Source organism: Anomaloglossus baeobatrachus, chromosome 2 (genome assembly GCF_048569485.1).
Source record: "Anomaloglossus baeobatrachus isolate aAnoBae1 chromosome 2, aAnoBae1.hap1, whole genome shotgun sequence".
NCBI classification, from domain to species: domain Eukaryota; kingdom Metazoa; phylum Chordata; class Amphibia; order Anura; family Aromobatidae; genus Anomaloglossus; species Anomaloglossus baeobatrachus.
The window spans coordinates 566,115,337-566,141,421 of record NC_134354.1 but is presented as its reverse complement, the minus strand read 5'-3'; the positions used below and the strand labels follow the sequence as shown (position 1 = coordinate 566,141,421).

The 26,085-nt window shown below is 44.6% G+C and overlaps 1 protein-coding gene across 1 annotated transcript in view; it reads right to left on the bottom strand.

The window, feature by feature from the left end:
• SLC15A1 (solute carrier family 15 member 1) overlaps positions 1-26,085 on the bottom strand; it is a 98,051-nt gene that overhangs the window by 52,662 nt on the left and 19,304 nt on the right. Inside the window, exons 2-7 of the mRNA XM_075336722.1 lie at positions 24,912-24,931; positions 13,155-13,239; positions 12,428-12,569; positions 7,956-8,075; positions 7,742-7,841; positions 7,555-7,645 (exon numbers count right to left, since the gene is read on the bottom strand). Of these exons, the coding sequence (XP_075192837.1) occupies positions 7,555-7,645; positions 7,742-7,841; positions 7,956-8,075; positions 12,428-12,569; positions 13,155-13,239; positions 24,912-24,931 (558 nt within the window). The remainder of the gene's footprint in view (positions 1-7,554; positions 7,646-7,741; positions 7,842-7,955; positions 8,076-12,427; positions 12,570-13,154; positions 13,240-24,911; positions 24,932-26,085) is intronic.

Here is a 26,085-nt window from a genome sequence, read left to right as displayed (position 1 = left end):
TGCGGATTGCATATTTTCTGTTAGTACAATAAACCTCATTTCAATCCATAAATATTACTCAGTCCATCAGTTATTAAATATATGAAACTGAAATAGCTGTTGCAAAAACCCAAATTGTTATAAAGAAAAAAGGTTAACATTAATAGGGGTGCCCAAACTTTTTCATATGACTGTATTTAGTGCCAAGGATGGGATCAGATTCTATCCTGTGAAATCAGGAAAGCATTTCTAAGGGTACGTCCCCACGATCAGGACCCGCTGCGTCCTGGACGCGGTAAGTCCTGATTTGCTGGGCCTCAAGTCTCCTCAGCAGGAGACCGCAGCTGCCCGTGACCACGATCCGGGCTCGGGCAGTTGCGGTCTCTCGCTGTGTTCTCCCTACGGACGACGCTTGCGACTCTGCAACAAAGAATTGACATGCTGAGGCTCAGAAAGCTGCACCACAGGTCAGTTTTCGCTATGGACCATTCACGCACAATAAACATGGGATTTCTAGAAATCTCATCCATTGTGCTTGTACTGTACAACGCAGTGTTTTGGACGCAGCGAAAACACGGCACATCCAAAACTCTGGAAACACTGATCGTGGGCATGCAGCCTAGGGGCGGCGTCACACGCTACAATATATCGGGCGATATGTCGTCGGGGTCACGGATTCCGTGACGCACATCCGGCATCGTTAGACATATTGTAGCGTATGACAGCTACGAATGACTGTGAACGAGCAAAAATACTCACCTTATTGTTGCTCGTTGATACGTCGTTCATTTTCAAAATGTCGGTCCTCCTTCTGTGCTCCGGTTGTTCATCGTTCCCGAGGCAGCACACATCGCTCCGTGTGACACCACGGGAATGACAAACACAGCTTACCTGCGTCCCGCCGGCAATGTGGAAGGAAGGAGGTGGGCGGGATGTTACGTTCTGCTCATCTCCGCCCCTCCGATTCTATTGGCCAGCCGCTGTGTGACGTCGCTGTGACGCAAAACGTCCCTCCCCCTTCAGGAAGAGGATGTTTGCCGCCCACAGCGAGGTCGTCCGGGAGGTAAGTGCGTGTGACGGGGTTAACGACTTTGTGCGACACGGGGAAACAATTTTCCCTTGACGCACAAACGACGGGGGCGGGTGCGATCGCTCATGAAATCGCACGATAAATCATACCGTGTAATGCCAGCCTAAGAGTATTCTTCAAGGAAGGCTTACCTGGTATGATAGGATAAAAACTGACTGTTTCCTATGGTCAAAATATATATATGGCTCCTGCACTGAAACATCCTACAGCTGTATGGATGAAGCCATTTATTTCTTTAGTTGAAGTTGTTTTTGATCCATGCCTTAGCAATAGGGTGTTAGCAGAGTTGTGAGCATGGATAAAATCAAATGTAAGCAGGGGCGGACTGGTCATTGACGCAGGGGGGCAATTGCCCCCTGGGCCGGTCTATGAGCAGTAGTTTCGGGTCGCCCGACCATCTGTTTCATTGGTGTGAAAGGCTGCTGCGGCCCCTAAGCTCCCTGTCTGCAGTGACAGGAGGCCGGAGGCTGCACACACAGTTCTGCGGAAGCTGCATTCAGCCACTCACCAGGAGCAGACCTGGGGGCGGGGCCGGAGCTTCACTTCAGAGGAGCTGATTCCTGACTTCCTGTTCCTGCTCTCCGCTGAGGCCATCTCCACTGCTTATACAGACACTTTTTTTAAGGCCTCTTTCACACATCCGTGAAAAACCATGCACGTTTTTCACGGATGTGTCAAAGGTGCGTTTTGCCCTCCGTGAGCCGTGTTTATGGCTCACGTGTGTTTTCCGTGTGTTATCCGTGATAACACACAGAGAACGGAAACTTTCTGCTCACCTGTCCCTGGCATTGCTCTTCGTGGTGCTGATCTTCAGTATCCGGTCCTGCTGAATCCCCGCTGCTGCAGCTTCCTGCCGCAGTGTAGTGAATATTCAATGAGCATAACGAGCAGCGGTCGGAAGCAAGTGACAGCTGCGGCAGAGACTGCAGGGCTGGAGAAGGTGAGTCAAGTTGTTTTTTTTTCTCTCAGATACATGTGTTTTCTCCAGTGCGTGTCACATGGAACACATCCGTGTGGTCCGTTTGTGTTACGTGTGACCCGTTTGCGTTCCGTGTGACACCCGTGATGCTGGAGAAAACGTGGACATGTCTACGTGTGGACCACACGGACACACATATGCTCCACATGTACACACGGTCCATGGCAGAATACGCCCGTGAACGCAGATCCATTGATTTTAATGGGTCTGCGTGTGCCCGTGTCTCCGGTACATGAGAAAACTGGCCATACATGTACCGGAGGCACGGACGTGTGAAAGAGGCCTAAGGTAAATGTACATACGTGGTTCTGTGTTTGTGCTTTGTTGATGTGGCCTGGCTGTGTGTGTGTATGTATGTATATATGAGGCCTGGCTGTGTGAGTGTGTGTGTGTGTGTGTGTGTGTGTGTGTAGCAGGCCTGACTCTGTGAAAGTGTGTATATGAGGCCTGGCTGTCTGTGTGAGTGAGTGTGTGTATATAGGAGGTGTGTGTGTGTGTATATATAGGAGGCCTGGCTGTGTGTGTGAGTGAGTGTGTGTGTATATAGGAGGCATGTGTGTGTGTATGTGTGTGTTTGTGTGTATGTGTATGTGTGTGGGTATAGGAGGCCTGGCTGTGTGTGTGTTTATATGAGGCCTAGCTGTGTGTGTGTGTGTGTGTGTATATATATAGGAATCCAGGCTTTGTGTGTGTGTGTGTGTGTGTGTGTGTGTGTGTGTGTGTGTGTGTGTGTGTGTGTGTATAGGAGGCCAGGCTGTGTGTGTGTGTGTGTGTGTGTGTGTGTGTGTGTGTGTGAGTGTGTATATACAGTCATATGAAAAAGTTTGGGCACCCCTATTAATGTTAACCTTTTTTCTTTATAACAATTTGGGTTTTTGCAACAGCTATTTCAGTTTCATATATCTAATAACTGATGGACTAAGTAATATTTCTGGATTGAAATGAGGTTTATTGTACTAACAGAAAATGTGCAATCCGCATTTAAACAAAATTTGACCGATGCAAAAGTATGGGCACCCTTATCAATTTCTTGATTTGAGCACTCCTAACTACTTTTTACTGACTTACTAAAGCACTAAATTGGTTTTGTAACCTCATTGAGCTTTGAACTTCATAGGCAGGTGTATCCAATCATGAGAAAAGGTATTTAAGGTGGCCACTTGCAAGTTGTTCTCCTATTTGAATCTCCTATGAAGAGTGGCATCATGGGCTCCTCAAAACAACTCTCAAATGATCTGAAAACAAAGATTATTCAACATAGTTGTTCAGGGTAAGGATACAAAAAGTTGTCTCAGAGATTTAAACTGTCAGTTTCCACTGTGAGGAACATAGTAAGGAAATGGAAGAACACAGGTACAGTTCTTGTTAAGCCCAGAAGTCGCAGGCCAAGACAAATATCAGAAAGGCAGAGAAGAAGAATGGTGAGAACAGTCAAGGACAATCCACAGACCACCTCCAAAGACCTGCAGCATCATCTTGCTGCAGATGGTGTCAATGTGCATCGGTCAACAATACAGCGCACGTTGCACAAGGAGAAGCTGTATGGGAGAGTGATGCGAAAGAAGCCGTTTCTGCAAGCCCGGCACAAACAGAGTCGCCTGAGGTATGCAAAAGCACATTTGGACAAGCCAGTTACATTTTGGAAGAAGCTCCTGTGGACTGATGAAACAAAGATTGAGTTGTTTGGTCATACAAAAAGGCGTTATGCATGGAGGCAAAAAAACACGGCATTCCAAGAAAAGCACTTGCTACCCACAGTAAAATTTGGTGGAGGTTCCATCATGCTTTGGGGCTGTGTGGCCAATGCCGGCACCGGGAATCTTGTTAAAGTTGAGGGTCGCATGGATTCAACTCAGTATCAGCAGATTCTTGACAATAATGTGCAAGAATCAGTGACGAAGTTGAAGTTACGCAGGGGCTGGATATTTCAGCAAGACAATGATCCAAAACACCGCTCCAAATCTACTCAGGCATTCATGCAGAGGAACAATTACAATGTTCTGGAATGGCCATCCCAGTCCCCAGACCTGAATATCATTGGAAATCTGTGGGATGATTTGAAGCATGCTGTCCATGCTCGGCGACCATCAAACTTAACTGAACTGGAATTGTTTTGTAAACAGGAATGGTAAAATATACCTTCATCCAGGATCCAGGAACTCATTAAAAGCTACAGGAAGCGACTAGAGGCTATGAATTTTGCAAAAGGAGGATCTACAAAATATTAATTTCACTTTTATGTTGAGGTGCCCATACTTTTGCATCGGTCAAATTTTGTTTAAATGTGGATTGCACATTTTCTGTTAGTACAATAAACCTCATTTCAATCCAGAATATATTACTCAGTCCATCAGTTATTAGATATATGACACTAAAATAGCTGTTGCAAAAACCCAAATTGTTCTAAAGAAAAAAGGTTAACATTAATAGGGGTGCCCAAACTTTTTCATATGACTGTATATAGGAGGACTGGCTGTGTGTGTGAGTGTGTGTATATAGGAGGCCTGTGTGTGTGTATATAGGAGGCCTAGCTGTGTGTGTGTGTTTATATGAGGCCTAGCTGTGTGTATGTGTGTATAGGAGGCCTGGCAGTGTGTGTGTGTGTGTGTGTGTGTATAGGAGGCCTGGCTGTGTGTGTGTATATATATAGGAGACCTGGCTGTGTGTGTGTGTGTGTGTGTGTGTGTGTGTGTGTGTGTGTGAGTGTGAGTGTGAGTGTGTGTGTGTGTGTGTGTGTGTGTGTGTGTGGGTGTGTTGCAATGTTTCGGGTGTGTTGCAATGTTAAATGTTCTCAGTCTATGTATTAGGCCTCGCTCACATTGTTCACGGTGCAATGTTAGTCAATGAGCCAGGGAAGATCTGTGAGCGCCTCCACAAATCGAATCACACACACCCATACAAATCTTATGGGTGCATTAGAAACATCGGACTGCTCTCGGATGACATCCAAGTGCAGTGTAATGTGTGCAGAGATGGAGAAGATGGAGAAATTAATCCCTCCATCTTCTTCGCTCCTGTGATCCGTTTCCAGCATGTCAGAGACTCAGATCACAGTAAATGATACTCTGCTCATGCTCGCAGCAGAGCCTGAGCCTAGTGTCATTAGTATATTGTATCCAATGCTTTCCACTACTAGTGTGACCCCGGCCGTATTCTGTATATACCCACCACAGAGTATCACTTCTCCTGTCCTGTATACTGGTTGTAATCCTCAGTATCTGTATTATTCTGTATATATACAATGCACGGTACCACTTCTCCTGTCCTGTATACTGGGTCTGATCCTCAGTATCTGTATTATTCTGTGTATAGCTACACTGCACAGTACCACTTCTCTTGTCCTATATACTGGGTGTAATTCTCTATACAGTATCTGTATATTCACTGTACAGTACCAATCCTCCTGTCCTGTATACTGGGTGTAATCCTCAGTATCTGTGTTATTCTGTATATATACACTGCACAGTACCACTTCTCCTGTCCTGTATACTGGATGTAGTCCTCAGTATCTGTATTATTCTGTATATATACACTGCACAGTACCACTTCTCCTGTCCTGTATACTGGGTCTTTCTGACCTGGAAGTCTCTTTTACAATGTAAGGCCCCTTTCACACGTCAGTGATTCTGGTACGTTTGTGCTTTTTTTAAAACGTACCAGAATCACTGACATACGCAGACCCATTATAATGAATGGGTCTGCTCACACGTCAGTGATTTTTCACTGCACGTGTCTCCGTGCGGCGTACCCGCGTGTGCGTGTTTGCCGCACGGAGACATGTCCATTTTTTTCTGCATCACTGATGTCCCACGGACCACGCAGTGGTGTGGTCCGTGAAACACGTGCCAGAAAAAAACGTGCTTTTAAAATAAAAATCATTTTTACTCACCCGGCGTCCAGCGATGTCCTCTGCAGCCCGTTCTCCCTCCTGCTTCTGAGCCGGCTCATTATTGTCGCGCATATTCATTATGCGCGACACAGCCGACCCGGAAGCAGCTGCTGCGGGGGTCAGCGCCGGCCGGATGCTGCACCGCGGGAGCGATCAGCACCATGGACAGCGGGAGCGGGCACAGGTGAGTTGTTTTCTAAGTGCAATCACGGGCCACGGAGAACGGAGCCCGGATTGCACTTAGACAACCCACGTGTGCCGTGAATCACGGCACACGCAGGGACATGTGCGTGTTTTACATGCCAGTGAAAAACGTCAGTGTTTTTCACTGACGTGTGAAACGGGCCTAAGTCTATGGAACCTTGTTTGGATGTTCCATAGACTTGCATTGTAAAAGGCTCTTCTAGGCCATGCAGAGTGCAGAGTGACCCAGAGAGTCTGCAGAGCGGGGATGTCACTGAGAAGAGGAGCAGATCACAGCGTGACCCAGAGAGTCTGCAGAGTGGTGATGTCACTGAGAAGAGGAGCAGAGTGGTGCAGCACACAGGAAAAGGCTGTGGCAGGTGAGTATATTAAACACACTGACAGTACACTACACTAACATTTACACACAGAAAGAGAAAAAAGTTCATATGAGGCTTCTTTAGGTGGACTGTTTTGTCTATTTTATAATGGAAACTAGTATATATGAATCAACTCTGTGGACAAAATGCAATTTCCAGGCCACATTTTTTTTTCCAACACTGTTTTCTGAGCTCTAGACAGATGTCTGTAATCCCTATGTGACAACAGATTGATGAATGGTGATAGAGCGCAGTGCACACTGTCAGGATTCCCCTGTATTCCCAGTGTAGTGATCGGATGTATGCATTTTACACAGTTATGGTCACGTGCTGATTAGAGTCCTGGACACCTCTCTCAGTAGGACACTGATAGACGTGGATGAGAATTTAGTCGGCATTTAACCACAACAATATCATCATTACTTCGGCTTTATCTTTTTAAAACCTTGTTACCGCTACTCTTTATGTTAAGCAGCCGGAGTTAAATACAATAAGGATGGGTCGCTGCTCATGGGCCACTGCTTTGTGCTTGCCCCCCTGGCCAAAATTTGCCAGCCAGCCCCTGAATGTAAGGTTATATATATTGTATTGTGGCTATTTTTTCTTTAGTTTATTCTTGATGTGTATGTAACCACACCATATTCAATAGCACTGTACAGAGATTATCCATAACGTTGCTTACTTTCTACTTGGACAACAGGTTTTACAAAATGTTATTGAATGTCCTTGGAAGTAGTGACATTTTACAGATGTAGCAAACATAATCTCTACAGATAGTCTGCCACTCTGAATAACGAATGCACTATTCATGTATCGTAGCCGACTCCCGGCTGCACTAATTGAAAGTAAATGATTGGCGCATTATGTATTTAGGGTATGTTGCCACAATTATAGCACAGCATGCCACATCAGTTATGTTTACAATATCCACTTCTAAATGTCTCTGGTTCTGTTTGTAAGCAGATATGCAGGATACAGCCATATTACAGTCATAGAGTAGAAAATTAATATTTTCCATCTGGTGTGAATCTTGACAGTGAGATGTCCTACTTACCTCTCAGGATTGGAGTAATAATGGTAGACAGAAGGCTTCCAGCATTGATTGACAGATAAAAAATGGAGAAGAACCGACTCCTCTGTTTATCCTATGGTAGAAATACATATTGTTCAGGTCAATATAACACCGACAACAGTTTCATAAGATGATGGTAGGAAGACATATAACACTGATAAAACCATACCTGGCTCTCATCAAATTGGTCTCCTCCAAACGCTGCAACACAAGGTTTGATTCCTCCCGTGCCCAAAGCGATTAAAATGAGGCCAATTATTGATAATGCACTATGAAAAAAGCAATATGCTAAAAAAAAATCATACTCCCAAAGAAAACCTGCAAAACGTACACAATATGAATAGGTGAGTTTACATTGTTCCTTTAAAACTATTTCTACTTACATATGGACATCGATAGTGTCAGGTGTTCCATCCCTGTTCCCATCAGTAAGATCGTGAATGGCACTGACAGACAAAATGACCTGACCAACCGCATAAACAACAGACAGATATACGATAGTCCTGTAAGTGAAGACATTTTATAGGTTAAATTATTTACATGGCAATCCAGGTGTGTGAAAGCATTTTCATATATTTCAGCCTTATAACTCACCAACCGCCAACCGGCACACTGAGGCCGTGTCAGGGCTCTGGACAAACAGGTAGGTCCACTTACCATCTGCAGGGGCGATTACCTTTTCTGCAGCCCCGAGCAGATCTCAATTCCCCCCCAGTGTGTATATCTCCCAATAATGTCTATGCCCCCCCCCAGTGATGTCTATGCCCCCCGTAATGTTTATGCCATCCAATAATGTCTATGACACACAGTGAAGTCTATGGCCTTCCAGTGAAGTGTATGTCTATGGCCTTCCAGTAATGTCTATGACCTCGTCCGATGTATATGCCCCAATGATGTCTATGCCCCCCAGCCTCACCTATGATGTATTTGCCACAAGCCCCTCTGTGGTGTATATACTGTAGCCCCCATGTCTCTTGTATATACAGCAGTGTCAGTGTACACTGTGCGGCCTTGTCTGCTAGCAAGTGACGCTGTCCGGCTGGCACACAAACAGAATTAAAAGTGCAGTGCCGGCTTGGCAGTGTTACTGCTAGCGGACAAGGCCGAAAAGTGAACTCTATGCAGCCATGTCTATTAAAATGATGACCAGTATGCATAGGGGCCTGCACAGCCACATGCTGGAGAGGAGAGGGATGAGAGACAAGAGGGGGAGGTGAGCAAGGCTTGTTGCCAGCTTACCAATATTAAAAATATCTCTAATGTGTCTGTGTATGCATCTATTATGTGTATATTTATGTATATCAGTGTATATGACTGTGTATATAGTTAGATCTGTTTATATGTAGTTTAGTGAATTTGTATTCCAATATGTTTAAGTATGTATGCTTGTATGTGTATGTGCATGTCTTTATATGCATGGGGCCACTGAGAATCTTTTGACTTGGGCTCATGAAAACCTGGAGCCGGCCATGTATATACTCAACAAAAATAGAATTGCAACACTTTTGTTTTTGCGTCCATTTTTCATGAGCTGAATTCTAAGATCTAAAGCCTGCTTTACACGTTACAATTAATCGTGCGATCGCAGCCGCCCCCATCGTTTGTGCGGCACGGGCAATTTCTTGCCCGTGTCGCACAATGTTGTAATCCCCCCATCACACGTACTTACCTTCCAAACGACCTCGCTGTGGGCGGTGAACATCCACTTCCTGAGGGAGGAGGGATGTTAGGCGTCACAGCGATGTCACAAAGCGGCCGGCCAATAGAAGCTGAGGGGCGGAGATGAGCGGGACGTAAACATCCCGCCCACCTCCTTCCTTCAGCATTGGCGGCGGCTGCAGGGGTGTCACACGGAGCGATGTGTGCTGCCCCGGGTACGATGAATAACAGGTCGTGCAATTTTTAGAAAATGAGCGATGTGTCAGCAATGAACGAGAAGGTGAGTATTTCTTCTCGTTCATAGCTGTCACACGCTACGATATCACTAACGATGCCGGATGTGCGTCACTTACGACGTGACCCCGCCGACATCTCGTTAGATATATCGTAGCCTGTAAAGCCCGCTTAAGACTTTTCTATGTATGCAAAATGCCTTTTTCTATACGCCTCAGGCCCTTCCAATACTGTAAAACTGCATATTTTAGAGTAGCCAACCTAAGGGTAAGCACACCTATACAATAATCCTGCTGTCTAATCAGCATCTTGATATGCCACACCTGTGAGGTGGATGCTTTATCTCAGCAAATGAGAAGTGTTCACCACAGATTTAGACAAATTTGTGAACAATATGTGAATGTGAGAGAAAAAAAAAGGCATTTTGTGTACATAGAAAAAGTCTTAGATCTTCGAGTTCAGCTCATGAAACATGGGAGCAGAAACAAGTGTTTCCTTTACATTTTTGTTCAGTAGATACAGTGTATACAGTATGTAGTCATAGCCAAAAAGTGTTGGTACCCTTGAAATTGTTACAGAAAATTAAGTATTTCTCCCAGACAATTATTGTAATTAAACGTTTTGTCATACACATGCTTATTTCCTTTGTGTGTACTGGAACAACATAGAAATAACAGAGAAAAAAATGGAAATTGGACATACTGTAATGTGCCGCCCCTGCAGCGGTCGAACCGCTCGGATCCGGGGGTCGCTGTGGCTCGAGGGTCTCCGGACCCTCACAGCCACTTCAAATGAAAAGGGGGTATTTACAGGGGATAAAAGTTTGTGACGCCACCCGTGGTTCGCAGTAAGTAGAGTACCGCCGCTGCCGATGGGAGTACCCGGGGGAGATGGACTCATGCGGCCCCGGCGGCCACCGGGATACCGCGCGGCGGTGGATCTGGCATCTCCACAGGCTCCGCCTCCGCTATGGTGGGTAAAGAAACCAGCTGTTCCGCAGCCGGGATTGCAGAGTCCAGGTGCTCCGTACCAAGGTATGGGCCCAGTGATGCGGCCAGGTCTGATCGGGCCGGTTCTGGGACTAGCTGCGTCGCAGCCTGGTCTGGTCTGGCCGGTGGTGCGGCTGGAGGCATTGTAGCCTGTGCTCTGTAGACTGGGACTGGAGGTTCCGCTACCGGTGTTGGGGGTAGCGGCTCGGCGTCCGCCGAGGGTGAGGGTGGCGGTGGCTGAGGGCTTGCGGTGGCCATGGGCAGACCGGATCCCGTGGCCAGGTAGGCCGGGTCAACCCGGACTGGGTAGCTGCTTACTCGCTCCACGTGCAGGACCTCCATCTCACGGTCCCGCAACGCCATAGCCAGACTCCTCATCTCTTCCCTCCAATGGTCCAGGATGTAGAAGAACTGTGTCCGCATCCTCCTGCAGAACTGCTCGGTCTCTTGTTCAATCCAGGTCGCGGTCCCAGGAGCAGCACACTCCGGTGACCAGTCCCTTGCTGCCGCCATCTTGCCTCTGCAGTGTCCAGGAACTTTATGGGCAAAGTCCTCGTGTCCCTGCTCCACTTCCGATGCTACATCCAGTCACGCCCCCTTGGTTTTCGTCAGCAAAACGGTCTCGCGCAGGGGAAACTGTGAACTTCCGGTTCCGGCCACGCTCTCAGGACAAGGGGCAGAGCTTCAGTTTCGCGCTCTTTTGGTCGGAAAGTTGGCGTTTAGGCGCCAAAGATGGCAAAAAATGGCGGGAACCTGACCCTGACACCACAGCTTGGACTTTCAAGGCGCACATCACCCCGGTTAGTGGGCCCAGTCCGAATTCTGTTCGTGACGCCAGAAATTTGAGGTGTGCCGTCCCTGCAGCGGTCGAACCGCTCGGATCCGGGGGTCGCTGTGGCTCGAGGATCTCCGGACCCGGGGGCTCACGGCCACTTCAAATGATAAGGGGGTATTTACAGGGGATAAGAGTTTGTGACGCCACCCATGGTTTGCGGTAAGGGGAGTACCGCCGCTGCCGATGGGAGTACCCGGGGGAGATGGAGTGGGGCAGTCAGATGACGTTCCCTCCACGGGTAGAGGAGGCCCCAGGACTCTGGATGATGGAGGTATAGGGGAGCGTGGTGCAGATTGGAAGCAGGGGAGGACAGCGTACTCACTCAGGCAGTGTTGGTAGTCATGTGACCTCAAAGCAGACTCTGACACAAAGGTAAACCAAGTCTCTGGGTGCTGCTGCCGCTTCAGCGGAGCCTGTCCGGGAGTCCGCTTCCTTTGGTATTGCTGATGGTCTGTACCTTGCATCCATGCACTGTATTTTAGATGTCCCGAGTGACCCCTATGCTTGAAGATGTCGGGGTCCCGCTCCCCACTGTTAAGTAGGGAAGCTGTGCTGTACCATATTTGACTTTAGGTACTATGTTCTTTTCTTTGTAGGCCTCATTCCGTTCATTCAGTAAACAGTAGAATGATGTGCTTTACCAAAAATCTCTACCTTGGTCTCATCTGTACAGAAGATGTTTTCACAGAGGGATTTTGGCTTACACACGTATATTTTGGCAAACTGCAGTCTAGCTTTTTTATTTCTCTGTGTCAGCAGTGGGGTCCTCCTCAGTCTTCTGCCATAATATAATTTTGCCTAATTTCATTCAAATGTCAACGAATAGTGCACGCTGACACTGATGCACTAAGCTGGAGTTTCTCTGGGACTTGATTGGAGCTGCTTATCCACCATTCAGACTAACGCACGTTGCATCCTTTCATCATTTCCATCAGACGGCCTATCATGCTATCATGGAGCTTCATTCACATAACATATTCAATTTAGCTATATATGTGCATGTGTTTTACTAAAATATTTAATGACTGACATATTTCTTGTAAGGGAAGAGTACAGCCTATAACTTTGTGAAGGATGAGCCGTTAAACAAGTAAAGGAGCTACATTCATGTAAACAAACTGATTCCAAAATGACTTACTTGAATTTCCCGAGCCAAGAGTCAGCGATGATCGCCCCAAGAATTGGAGTCAGGTAACACACAGCAACAAAAGTGTGATAAACCACAGTGGAGAGGTTGTCGTCCCATCGTAAAAAGTATTTAAAGTATAAAACCAACACCGCTACAAAGAGAAGATACAGAGAGAATATATTTCCTAATTATTTCTCCTAATTAATTACTGAATCTTAAGTAATTGCTGCAGTCCATTGATATTTGCCATTGCCATAGCAATCATAGCTTGATTTTGACCGCTACCAGAATTTTTATTAGTCTGCGGTCACACAATCATATGTTCTCTCACACAAGAGAATCAGCCTGATTTTACTAATGACACTCGGCTCAAACTCTGATAACAGTTTGAGCCGAGTGTCATTTACGGAGATCCAAATCTCTCACATGAAGGAATCAGAGCACAGGTGAGGAGAAGATGGAGAACATAATTTCTCCATCTTTTCCAGTGTCTGTGTCAGCGATGACATCCGAATGCAGTCCTATATTTCATACGCATCCGTAGACTTGAATGGGAGCGCGTGATCTGATATACACTTTTTTTCTCATTGTGAACTGCCATGAGAAAAAAAAGTGTAGGTCGGCACTGCTCCACAGTATAACATAGGTCTGAATGCTATCTGACAAAATACCGAATAGTATTTGTCCTTGTTACCGATCCCTTAGAGTAAAAATCAACTGAAAGGTAATACTTTACCTCGCATTCCATAGTAGGAGAACCTTTCACAAAATTCATTGATGACGATAAAGAAGATACTTAGAGGGTAGCCAAAGCATCCAGGCTGTTAAAGGTTAAAAAAAAGAATTAATCATATATTACAAATAGTATTTCATTAATTTTTTTATTGTTTAATATTGTCAAAGTAACAATCAATCCATATATTGCGATGTGTCTGCTCCATTCAAGTTCTGAGTAGTATATCACACATAGAAGTTTATTTAGCATTCTATATCTCCACAGGATAAAAATACAATGCTTTGTTTTAAGTTTGTGTTCGATATCTTTCTGCAGAACATCTTACATTTCTCTTGCAGCCTGCACTGCAGCAGGATTTTTTGTATTTTCTTAAATAAATTTTAAAGTAAATTTTCATAAGATTTCTAGGTACTGTTAAATAGAAGCATCAGGCATCCTAAAACTATACTTTAAGGTGGAGCTGGTGCATTGAGATGCTGTAAGTTCAGTGTGTGACTTACGGTACTTTATTTTTTTTTTTCACAAAACATTTAAAGGATATTTGACAGCAGGATTTCAACCCTAAAATGATTTAGAAATTCAGAAATACCATTACCTAAACAGTCCATTCCTTCATTATTGATAAACCAGCATTTGAATCAAAATGCATAGAATGGTAAAGGTGAATGAGACCTCAAGGGTCATCGGGTCCAACTTCCTGAGAGTGCAGGCTTTCCTAAATCATCCCAGCTATGTGTTTATCCAGCTTCCGCTTTAAGATGTACATTGATGCACAAACTTCGCCAACTGTCACGGTGGAGTCAGGCTTTGTTCAGATTCTGACACTCCACTCAATGGTTTCTCTGGTGTCTGGGTTCTACACAGGCAGACTCGGGCAATGACATGCTGTGTGCTGATTCATAGGCAGGCTAGAAAGAGTTAATATCAGCTGGTCTGCTTGCTCCTTTGATCCCAGGTTGTATGGATGCCTACCACATTTGCTCCCCTTTTATTTATGCTGGTTCAGTCCTTCCACCCATGGCAGCTATAGTTTGTCTTTGTTGGTCTGTGAGTTGTGGTGTACCAGACTCTGTTGGGAAAGTCGTGCTTATTGCTTGGTGCGGTTGTTGAATTTACCCCTGTTACATAGTTACATAGTTACATAGGTTGAAAAGAAGACCTATGTCCATCTAGTTCAACCTTCCTCCACCAATTCTACATTTTGTCACTAAGTCACTGTTGTTTTCAAGCTTCCTTCCTGCTCTTCTTTTTCATCCTAAATCTCTTAGGCCCGTTTCACACATCAGTGAAAAACACTGACGTTTTTCACTGGCGTGTAAAACACGCACATGTCCCTCCGTGTGCCGTGAACCACGGCACACGTGGGTTGTCTAAGTGCAATCCGGGCTCTGTTCTCCGTGGCCCGTGATTGCACTTAGAGATTAACTCACCTGTGCGCGCTCCCGCTCTCCTTGGTGCTGATCGATCTCGCGGTGCAGTATCCGGCCGGCGCTGACCCCCGCAGCTGCTGCTTCCAGGTCGGCTGTGTCGTGCATCATGAATATGCGCGACAGTAATGAGCCGGCTCAGAAGCAACAAGCTGCACGGGCTGCAGAGTACATCGCTGGAGCCGGGTGAGTAAAAATTATTTTTATTTTAAAAGCACGTTTTTTTCTGGCACGTGTTTCACGGACCACACCACTGCGTGGTCCGTGGGACATCAGTGATGCCAGAAAAAAATGGACATGTCTCCATGCGGCAATCACGGACACGCGGGTACACCGCACGGAGACACGTGCAGTTAAAAATCACTGATGTGTGAGCAGACCCATTCATTATAATGGGTCTGCATATGTCAGTGATTCTGGTATGTTTAAAAAAAAGCACAAACGTACCAGAATCACTGATGTGTGAAACAGGCCTTAATGTCTTTACCTTTGTGTGTGCATGTTGTGTGCCAGAGTTTTGTTTTTCCTTGTCTGTCTTGTCATGTCCCTCCCTGGGGGGAGGGGGGAGGTGGAATCTGATCAGGACTGGTCAGGAGCAGGGCCAAGAAAGAGACTCGGGCATCTCCACCATCAGGAGAATCCCTGAGGTTAGGGATAGCATAGAGTCCCTTAGGATGAGGGACAGCTTAGGAGCCCCGGTTCCCTAGTTTTCCATAGTCGCTGTGACATTATAGCTGGCCCTATATTATATTCCATAATTGCAGACCTTGTCTCTCCAGGTGCCTGAATTATTTAAGGGGGCAGTACAGAAACAAGTGCAGTCCTCTACATCGGCGCAATCTCTTTTGGTTGCTGGATCATCTGAACCCAAACTGTCCCTCCCAGCAGCATAGCTGCTTTGTTACCTTTAGAGAATCATGTAAATTATACTTCCATTTACGTCCCCTCTCCTCTGGTGGTGAGGCACAGCGGGTGTGAATTGTGGTCTCACCCTTGAGTAGGGAAACACAAGCATAGGCTTTTTCCTTGCTGATTCACTGTTTGTTTTTGTCTGTGGATGGGTTTTTCTGAGCACTTGGGCTTATCTATGATTGTGCCGCCCCCGCGTCAGCAGCCGGGCTGCTCGGATCCGGATCCGCGGTGGCTCGAGGGACATCCGGACCCGGGGGTCGTGCGGCCACTCAAATAAAGGGGGGCTATGTATAGGGGACGGTGTGGAAAGTTTGTGACGCCACCCGTGGTGTGTGGTAAGGATGAAGTACCACCGCTGCGACTGGGAGTACCCAGTGGCGATGGTGTGGAGAGCCAGGTGCTTAACTCCTCCACGAGTAGGGGGGATGCCCTGGGATTCGGTAACGGTGTCGGGGAGGTGCCGTCGGGCCGGTAAGGGTTAATTGCATACTCACTCAGTTCAATAACGGTGACGCTGACAACCGTGGTAAGCCAAAGTTCTTGATGCCACTGCAGCAGGGAGGGGTACGCCTGGATTTCGTGCCCGGTGGTGTTGCTTGTTAGCCTGTGACCTTGACCTTGGCACCTCTTTTCCGTAGTTGGTGCCTTTCAGCTTAAAACTAAACGGGTCCCGCTCAACCGTATGGCTAACGGAGTGAGCTTGCTCTCAGGGTTCACGCTTGGGATTTTCTGGACTATGCAGTGGGAAAGTCCTATCCCCATAGTTGCTCTAGTACCCCGATTTTGGAGCGGGTGGAGAACGGATCTTGAAGGCTCCGTCCTCGTCGGGTGAATTACCAGGACGCCTGAAGCTACTTCCTGGCCCAGGGTCCACGTACCCCGTTGTGCCCTGGCCCCTGCCCGGTGATGGCACAAGGCCGCCGGCTGTCCTCCTCGACAGTCCCTGCCCCTTGTCACGATTCCCTGCGACCGGGATCCAGCTCCTACAGGGCCCAGACCAACGTCTGCCACCTAGTACACGAGGAGCCCAGCTCCTGACCTCTCCACTTTAGAGTCACCACTCACACACTACTCCTACTACTACTGCTGTCTCCTAACACTCCTGACCTTCCCTTAACCAACCCCCCAAGTGGCCAGCCCTATTCCCTTCAGGCTGTCCACTGGTGTGTCTGGTGGGTGTGGTGCAGAGTGTTCCTAGGGTTTTGAGTAGCTTGTCCTTAGCAACACCAAAGGTCCGGGACCCGTAGCCAAGGAGGAGATGGGTATCATGCAGAAGGGCAGATTGCACAATACCCTGTGACGACCTGATAGGCCAGGGTGTCACATGATGATCCAGATAAAATATCTTTAGCCAAGTCTAAAATCCGTTCACTGCAACAGGATAATCGGACAAATTCCTGGTCCATGGACAGTCAGTGGAACGACCCTGCATGCAAAAGCCTGTTTTTCCAGGGTGTATCCAAGAGGGTAAAACAAGAGTTGGTAATATATTAAACTTATCCTTCTCTTGAGTATACATGTCTCTAGTAATGCATATTGATTGCCATTTCCGGTAGAGGTCTCATAAAACCAAGACTCTCTGGTAGGAGGTTACTATAACAACATTACCTTTGGAAGCCTCACCAGAGCCTATGCAGCTTGGAGTAATGTGCCATGAGGGGAAAAACTCCTCTACTAAAAGAGGAGGAATTTGTTTTATCTGTGGCAAAAAGGGACACTTTGTCAGTACCTGCCCCTCCGTGCCTAAGGAAAAATGGCTAAAAACTTTTAGACCCAGGTTGGTTGGGTGATTCCAAACTGGGTCTACGTATTTCCTCAACTATGGTGTCTCAATGTTTAATACCCTCAAGGGTTACGATTGGGGCATAGATTGTCCTATTATGGTATTTCTGCATAGTGTTTATGGGGCAAACATAATTGATGAACAGTTTGCTCGTTCTTCTGGGTTAGAGGTGAAGGAGTTATCAAATACGGTATGGATTTTTGTCATTGATTTGTCACTTCTTTCTCAGAAGGGTTTTGTTGAGTGTGTACAGAGGCTGAAACTCCGTATAGGGGTACTCCATTCTGAACTCATATCTTGTTATTTGCTTAAAGGGAACCTGTCACCAGATTTATCCCTTGTAAGCGGCGACCACCATCAATGTAAGCCCTTATATACAGCATTCTATAATGTTGTATGGAAGTTCCCAGGTTGCTCTATATAATGTAAAAATGACCTTTATTATGCTCACCTGCAGGGTGGTCGGGTCCAAAGGGCATCTCTGGTCTCGGACATAACACCCCCTCTATCCTGTGCAGTCGCCGTCCTCCTTCCCAGTTCCATGTAGATGACGCATCCTACATAATCCATACAGAGGCCTCCATTGCACTCCTATGCAAGCGTACTTTGATCTGCCCTGCTGAGGGAAGATCAAAATATTGTAGGGCACATGTGTGGTTGGTCTTTGACCTTTCTGCAAGCCTGCGCATTACAGTACTTTGCTCTGCCCTAAGCAGGGAAGATCAAAGTGGACATGCGCAGCAAAGCAATGTAGGCCTCTGTGTGGATGACATAGGATGCGGTGTACACATGGAGCTGAGAAGCAGGACGGCGATCGAAGGAAGAGAGAAGGAGCCAGACCGAGACTAGCGACGCCCATCGAACCCTACAGTCCCACAGGTGAGTATAATAAAAGGGATTTTTTTACGTTATACAGAGAGCCTGGACACTTGTATGCAGCATTCTAGAATGCTGTATATCAGGGCCTATGGTGGTGGTCGCAGGTTATAATGGAAAATCCTTGTCACAGGTTCCCTTTAAGGCCTTTCTGTATAAATAGTATTAGGGTTCCCCTGGTTTGCATTACATATCCCCACTGTTAACTGTAAAACACAAGACATAATTAAATGGAACACATTGTAAAGAACACTGTCTAGGAACCTGTATTTCGGCAGTTGTCTCTAGTCTTCTGGATCCATTCTCAGACATTTGTGTTGGATTCTCTGAAAAGGGTTGTCAGGAGTAGTCGCCACATAGACCTTATGACTGCACCATAAGGTTGAGGCCACTGGCAAAATTGCCTAAGTGCAGACTACATAACTTGTCGGGCCCTGAGAGATTAGCTCTCAAGGATTATATAACAGAGACTATAGCTAAAGGGCACAGACCATCCTCATCTCTGGTGGCTGTTGCTTTCCTCTTTGATATAAAGAAGGATAATGGACTACGGTCATGTTTGGACTTTCGTTAGCTCAACCAGATAACAGTTTGTGATCTGTATCCCATGTCACTCATTCCTGACTTATTTAATCAAATTGCCGGTGGTAAATGGTTCTCTAAACTTGACCTTAGGGGATCCTGGAATGTGATCCAGGTCAGACAGGTGGATGAGTGGAAAATGGCTTTTAATACGCCAGAGGGGCACCTTGAAAATTTGGTGATGCCATGTGGTCTAACCAATGCGCCTGCCGTATTCCAACATTTTGTTAATGATGTGTTTTCTCATCTGTTAGGCCCGTTTCACACGTCAGTGAAAAACACTGACGTTTTTCACTGGCGTGTAAAACACGCACATGTCCCTCCGTGTGCCGTGAATAACGGCACACGTGGGTTGTCTAAGTGTAATCCGGGCTCCGTTCTCCGTGGCCCGTGATTGCACTTATAGATTAACTCACCTGTGCCCGCACCCGCTCTCCATGGTGCTGAACGCTCCCGTGGTGCAGCATCCGGCCGGCGCTGACCCCCGCAGCAGCTGCTTCCGGGTCGGCTGTGTCGTGCATCATGAATATGCGCGACAGTAATGAGCCAGCTCAGAAGCAGCAAGCTGCACGGGCTGCAGAGGACATCGCTGGAGCCGGGTGAGTAAAAATTATTTTTATTTTAAAAGCACGTTTTTTTCTGGCACGTGTTTCACGGACCACACCACTGCGTGGTCCGTGGGACATCAGTGATGCCAGAAAAAAATGGACATGTCACGTGCGGCAATCACGGACACGCGGGTACGCCGCATGGAGACACGTGCAGGGAAAAATCACTGATGTGTGAGCAGACCCATTCATTATAATGTGTTTGTGTATGTCAGTGATTCTGGTACGTTTAAAAAAAAGCACAAACGTGTGAAACAGGCCTTAGGGAAATTTGTAATTGTTTACCTTGATGACATTCTCATATATTCACATGATTTTGGTTCTTATTTGGAACATGTCAGACAAGTATTACAAATTCTTAGGATGGAAAAAAATTTACGCTAAGCTAGAAAAATGTATTTTCACTGTTCAAGAACTTCCGTTTTTTGATTACATTATTTCAGCTGCAGGTTTTTGGATAGATCCCACTATATTACAAGCTATTTTGAAATGGGACCATTCTGAAAACCTCAAAGCTCTGAAACGTTTTAAGGTTTTGGAAATTATTACAGGAAGTTTATTAAGAATTTATTTGCTATAGAAAGATCACTTACTGACATAACTAAAGGCCCCGTCACACACAGAGATAAATCTTTGGCAGATCTATGGTTGCAGTGAAATCATGGACATATTGTTCCATTTGTACACAGCCACAAACCTGGCACTGATTGTCCACAATTTCACTGCAACCACAGATCTGCCGCAGATTTATCTCTGTGTGTGACAGGGCCTTAAGACGGGTACAGACTTCTTTAATTGGACTTAGGGTACTTTGTATGCTTTTGACTGTCTTGAGAAGTGCTTCTCGTCGGCACCTGTATTGATACAGCCTAATGTATCTCAACCTTTTACAGAGGGGGTGGGGGTTGGAGCTGTATTGTCTCAAGGTCCATCTCTTGGTAGACTGCGTTCATGCACCTTCTATTCTAAGAAATTATCTCCTGGCAAATGTAATTACGATATTGGTAACAGGGAATTACTGACAATCAAGTTAGTGTATGTAGGGAGCTATTCATGCTGTTACAATAATTACCGATCATAAAAAACTTCTTTACCTTGAGTCTGCTAAACGTCTTACACTGATACGCACTCCGTGGTCATTATTTTTCAATAGGTTTAATATTTTCATTACTTATTGCTCTGGTCCTAAGAACATTAAAGCCGATGCTTAGTCCAGGAATTTTCCACAGGGGTACCCTGTGAGGAACCTGTCCCCCTTCATCAGAAGGGAGTGGTGATGTCAGTGCTCAGTACTTATGTTGAGCCTGAGATTGCTAAGGCTCAAGGTGATGTGCCATGTAGGGTTTCGGTGAACAAGTTCTTTGTTCCCCTGAATCTTTCTGTTAAGGTTCGCCGTTCATTACAGTACTTGGTTCATTGGCGAAGTTATGGCCCTGAGAAGAAGACTTGGGTACCAGCCTCAGATATTCATGGCTGGTTATGATATTCCATTGTCTCCATCCTGAGAGATTGGGTCCTGAAGGTCCAGGGGCCCCTCTTAGAGGGGGGGTTACTGTCACACGGAGTTATGCACAAACTTCACCAACTGTCAAAGCGGTGTCAGGCTCTGTTCAGATTGCAGATTCTGCCTGATGATTTCTCTGCTGTCTGGGATTCACACAGGCAGACTTGGGCTGTGTGCTGATTCATAGGCAGGCTGGCGAGCTAAGAACTAATCTCTGCTAGTCTGCTTGCTCCTTTAATCGCATATTGATGCAAGGCCTATCACATCTGCTCTCCTACAATTTATGCTGTGATTGAATCCTTCCACCCATGCCAGCTATAGTTTGTCTTTGTTGTTCTGTGAGGTGTGGTGTCCCAGACTCTTTGGTGATGCTTGTGCTTATTGCTTGGTGCAGTTGTGAAGTTTACCACTGTTGTTTTATAGCTTCCTTCCTGTTTTTCCTCCTGAATCTGTTATTATCTTTACTTTTTGTGCGTGAGTGCTGTGTGATAGAGTTCTGGTTTTCCCTTTTCTATCTTTATCTGTGAGCTTCATTGTACTCTTGTCCTATCCCTCCCTGGGTGGGAAGGTGAGGGGGAATCAGGTCAGGACTGGTCAGGAGCAGGGCCAGGAAAGAAACTCAGGCATCTCCAGCATTAGGAGTATACCTGAGATTATGGATAACATAGGGCCCCCTAGCTTGAGGGACCACTTAGGAGCCCTGGTTCCCTGCTACCCCATAGTTGCTGTGACATCGTGCTAGCCTGTTCCACTCTCTGACTGCTCTCACTGTCAGGAGGTTTTTCCTAATGTTTAATCTGTATCGCCTTCTTTTTTGTTTCTTCCCATTGCTTATTCTATTACCATGTGTTAATGAGAATAGGGCAGTTCCCTCTGCAATGTGACTACCTTTCAGATATTTGTAGACCACTATTAAGTCTCCTCTCAGCCTTCTATGTTGCAAACTAAACATTCCTAGTTCTTTTAGCCGATCTTCATAAGACATGGTTTGCAGACCTTCTACCATCTTGGTTGATCTTTTCTTCAATATATCGATGACTTTCTTGAATTGGGATGCCCAGAACTGTACAAGTATTACAGGTGGGTTCTGACCTGGGCAGGGTATAGGTGAATAATTACCTCTCTTGATCTAGATTCAATGCTTGTCTTGATACGTCCCAGAATTTTATTAGCCTTTTTAGCTGCAGCACCACACTGTTGGCTCAAGTTGAATCTGGGATCTACTATTATGCCCAAGTCCTTTTCCCCTGTGCTATCAATTAGTCCTATTCCTTCCATACTATATATGCTTTTTACATTTCTTTTACCCAGATGTTAGACTTTGCATTTATCTCTGTTAAACACCATTCTGTTTGCTTCATCACATTGTTCGAGTGTATCTAGATCCTTTTGAATATGCGCTCTCTCCTCCTCTCTGACCATTCTTCCTATCTTTGTATCATCTGTGAATTTTATGAATTCCCCAGTAATTCCTTTGTTCAGGTCATTTATAAAGATATTAAACATCACTGGCCCCAGGACAGAGCCTTGCGGCACACTGCTTTTATCTTTCCCCCAGTATGATGTGTAACCATTTAGTATTACTCGTTATGCCAATCATTAAGCCAGTTTTTGATGCATCTAACTGATTTTTTGTCTATTCCATACTTGATCATTTTTTTCAATGACTATATTATGTGATACTTTATTGAATGCCTTACTGAAGTCAAGGTATACTATATCCACAGCATTCCCCTGGTCCAACCATTCAGTGACTTTGTTGTAGAATCAGGTTAGTCTGACAAGATTTATTGGTCATAAAGCCGTGCTTGCTCTGATTTATTAATGCCTTCCCATCCAAGTACCTTGACAATTTGCTATAAGATCTTTCCTGTTATGGAGGTCAGGCCTGTAATTTCCTGGATTCTCCTTTTCCCCCTTTTTGTAGATAAAAACCACAATTGCCCTTTTCAAGTCTAAAGGGACCACTCCTGATTCCCATGACTTACTGAAGATTATAACAAGCAGTACTATTATTTCCTCTGCTATCTCTTTCAGGACTGTAGAATTTACATCATCAGGACCTGGGGACTGGGTTTCCTTTAACTTGGCTAAATGTTCTCCTATCAATCTTTAGCTTAATGTCAACTTGGCTTCCTCCTTAACATCATTTCTAAAAGGATTATTTTTGATGCTTGCATTCGTTTTTTGAGAGAAGATAGAAACGAAATACGAATTTAGTAGCTCTACCTGCTGTTCCACCTTGTTGACTGTTTCACCTTTTTCATTCTGCATTACTTCAAAGCAAATAAGTTTGAAATGTTTTTGGCTCATGAAAGCTCAACCCAAATTGCCATCACTCCAGCTCTATTTCCTATCCATTACCAAGTTCTCTTGCTTGATTGACAGCTCATTTGCTTGAAGTCACTAAAGGAGGTATCAGTCAAGTAGAAGGCAACACTGGGCAGGAATAGATCTGAAGTGAAAGAGTCTTGAGAAGAACTTCCATTTGCCGAAAGCCCTCCAGCTTCATTAGCATATCCATTCATGGGCTGATTTATCTGTAATGAAGAAACTGACTGGCAATATAAAGGTATTGTTGGATTTGTGTTTGAAAATGCAACATGCACATATAAATAGTTTGGGGGGGGGGGGAAAGATGCTGGCAGATTCACTTTACATTTGGCTTTACTAGATGATAAAACGCTTACAGTAATTTCAGTGTCTCAAATCTTTTTGCAAAATGTTGAGTTATTCCCTCATAACTACTTATATGAAATCACTTTTTGATTGGTGGGTTTCAATCTCTAGGACCTATACTGATCCTTAGAGAAGAGGGGACACGGTAATGCTTTCGTAGTGAAAAGAACAAGGCCGCACCCTCTGCAGTTACTCAGAATGCTGCTATCTAGAAAACATTTTGATGGCAACTTGTAAAGATCCTTTAGAGTCCACAGAGGCCAAATCTCTACGAATCATAAAGTGATAAAATTTGCCTTGGGATTAACCCTTTAATGATTGAAACATGCTCTGCATTGTCATAGGTTTCTCAAGCTGGGTTTACACACTGCAACATCGCAAAGGACATCGCTGTAACGTCACCGGTTTTGTGACGTAACAGCGACCTCCCTAAGTCTCTGGTGAGTCTCTGGTGAGCTGTCAAACAGGCAAACCTGGCCAACAACTCAACAGCGATCCGGACCTGCAGAGCGACCTAGCTGGTTGTTGGGGACGTTGATAAGCAGCCTTTTGAAAGGGAAGTTGCTAACAAAGTCGCTGCAAAGTCTTCACACACTGAAACTTCATGCTGCACAGCGGGAAACAAAGGACCTAGGAATGGTCCTGAACGATTTGTAACGATTACAACTTCACAGCAGGGGCCGGGTCGCTGATAGGTTTCACACACTGCAACATCGCAAACAACATCGCTATTGCGTCACAAAACCGGTGACGTTACAGCGATGTCGTTTGAGATGTTGCAGTGTGTAAACCCAGCTTTAGTGTCCACTAAATTATCTGTAATCTTGTGCTGTGGCGAATTGTACAATTGTTTCCTTTCTATTTTAATTTAACCCTGCTGTTCTGTTTGGTCAAAAATTACCGAATTTGAAATTTTATTTTTATTTTTTTCAAAATATTCATTATGCGGCTCTGAAACTTGTGGTTAATTAAATTGCTTTTTTCAAAAATAACCGGAACATTATAAGTGTATAGTAAACCCGAACAGAACAGCAGGGTTAATTATTATTTATTTGTGTTCCCTGTGATATTTTCTGAAATTTCAATTCAGTCCTTGACTGGAATCTTTAATTACCTTACCCTAAAATTAATGTAGGTACTATAAATGCAGAGTAAACAGTAAATGAAAAGAGTAAAGTGGGAATAACAAGAGAAAAATGATTGCGGTGAATTTCGCTGCAATTGTACTTTTTCTAAGCTGTTTTATATTTTTTCTTTTACAAAAACACAAAATCGAAAATAAATATATTTATATGTATATTTTATTTGTCTTTCAAATCCATATAAGAAAGCTAACTGAACACAGGAGTTTAACTAAAGTAAATATATTGCATTAGAGAAACTTACTACTGATTTTTCGCCCCTCCCTGTTAAGAAAAGAGAAATAAAGTGTTATTTATTTTGACAAATCTAATAATCTTAAAGTACCAGGTTCATGATATAAACGTCTTATCTAAATATATCTGACACAAATATCTTTAAGAAAACGTATTTATGATATATTTCTAAATGGAAAAATCTATCATTTTAAACTTTTCCATACCTAACTGTGATAATTAAAAGAAATCTGTCACCAGGTTTTTGCTCCCCCATCTGAGAACAGCATAATGTAGAGACAGAGACCCTGATTTCAACAATGTGCCACTTACTGAGCTGTTTGCTGTCATTTTGATAAAATCACTGCTGCAGATCTAGCAGTTATACAGAACTCATGAATATGCTGGATTACCAGACAGCATGCCAGGTAGTCCTCTAATGATAATCTCCTGCTGATTAAACAGTGATTTTATCCAAATTACACTAAGCAGCTAAGTAAATGACACATCACTGGAATCAGGATCTTTGCCCCTACATCATGTTGCTCTCAGATTATGTGGAAAAAATCTGGTGACAGATTCCCTTTAAAGAGGTATATCCTTCTTACTGACGAGGCGATTTTTTTCGTCATGTCCTTTCAAGAGCAGTAACTTTATTTCACCATCGACATAGCTGTTTGAGACCTTGTTTTTTTGCAGGACAAGTTGTACTTTTGAATGACACTACGCATCATCCTTAATTGTTTTTTTTATTTACAGTAATCATTATAAGGTAAAAATCACTTTTTAAAAAATTTAAGTGGTGAAAAACAGCCAGAAATGTGTATAAAAAAAAAATAAGTGTGTATCAACATTTTCCAAGAAATGTAACACTTTCAATTTTCGGCTGATGGAACTGTGTGAGGAATTGTTTTTTGCACCCTGAGCAGATATTTTTATCGATACCACTTTGAGATAGATACGATGTTTTGATAACCTCTTATTGCATTTTTTGTTCAGTTACGCCAGCCAAAAAAAAAATCACAATTCCAGAGTTTCCACTTTTCTTTTGCTCCATACCGATTCGGATTAATTTAATTTATATTTTTATAGATTGACCTTTTAGAAATGTAGCGATACAACATATCTGTATTTCCTGTATTTTTTTTTTCTTAATTTTTAATTGGGGTAAAAAGAGGCGATTTGAACTTTTAGATTATTTTTAT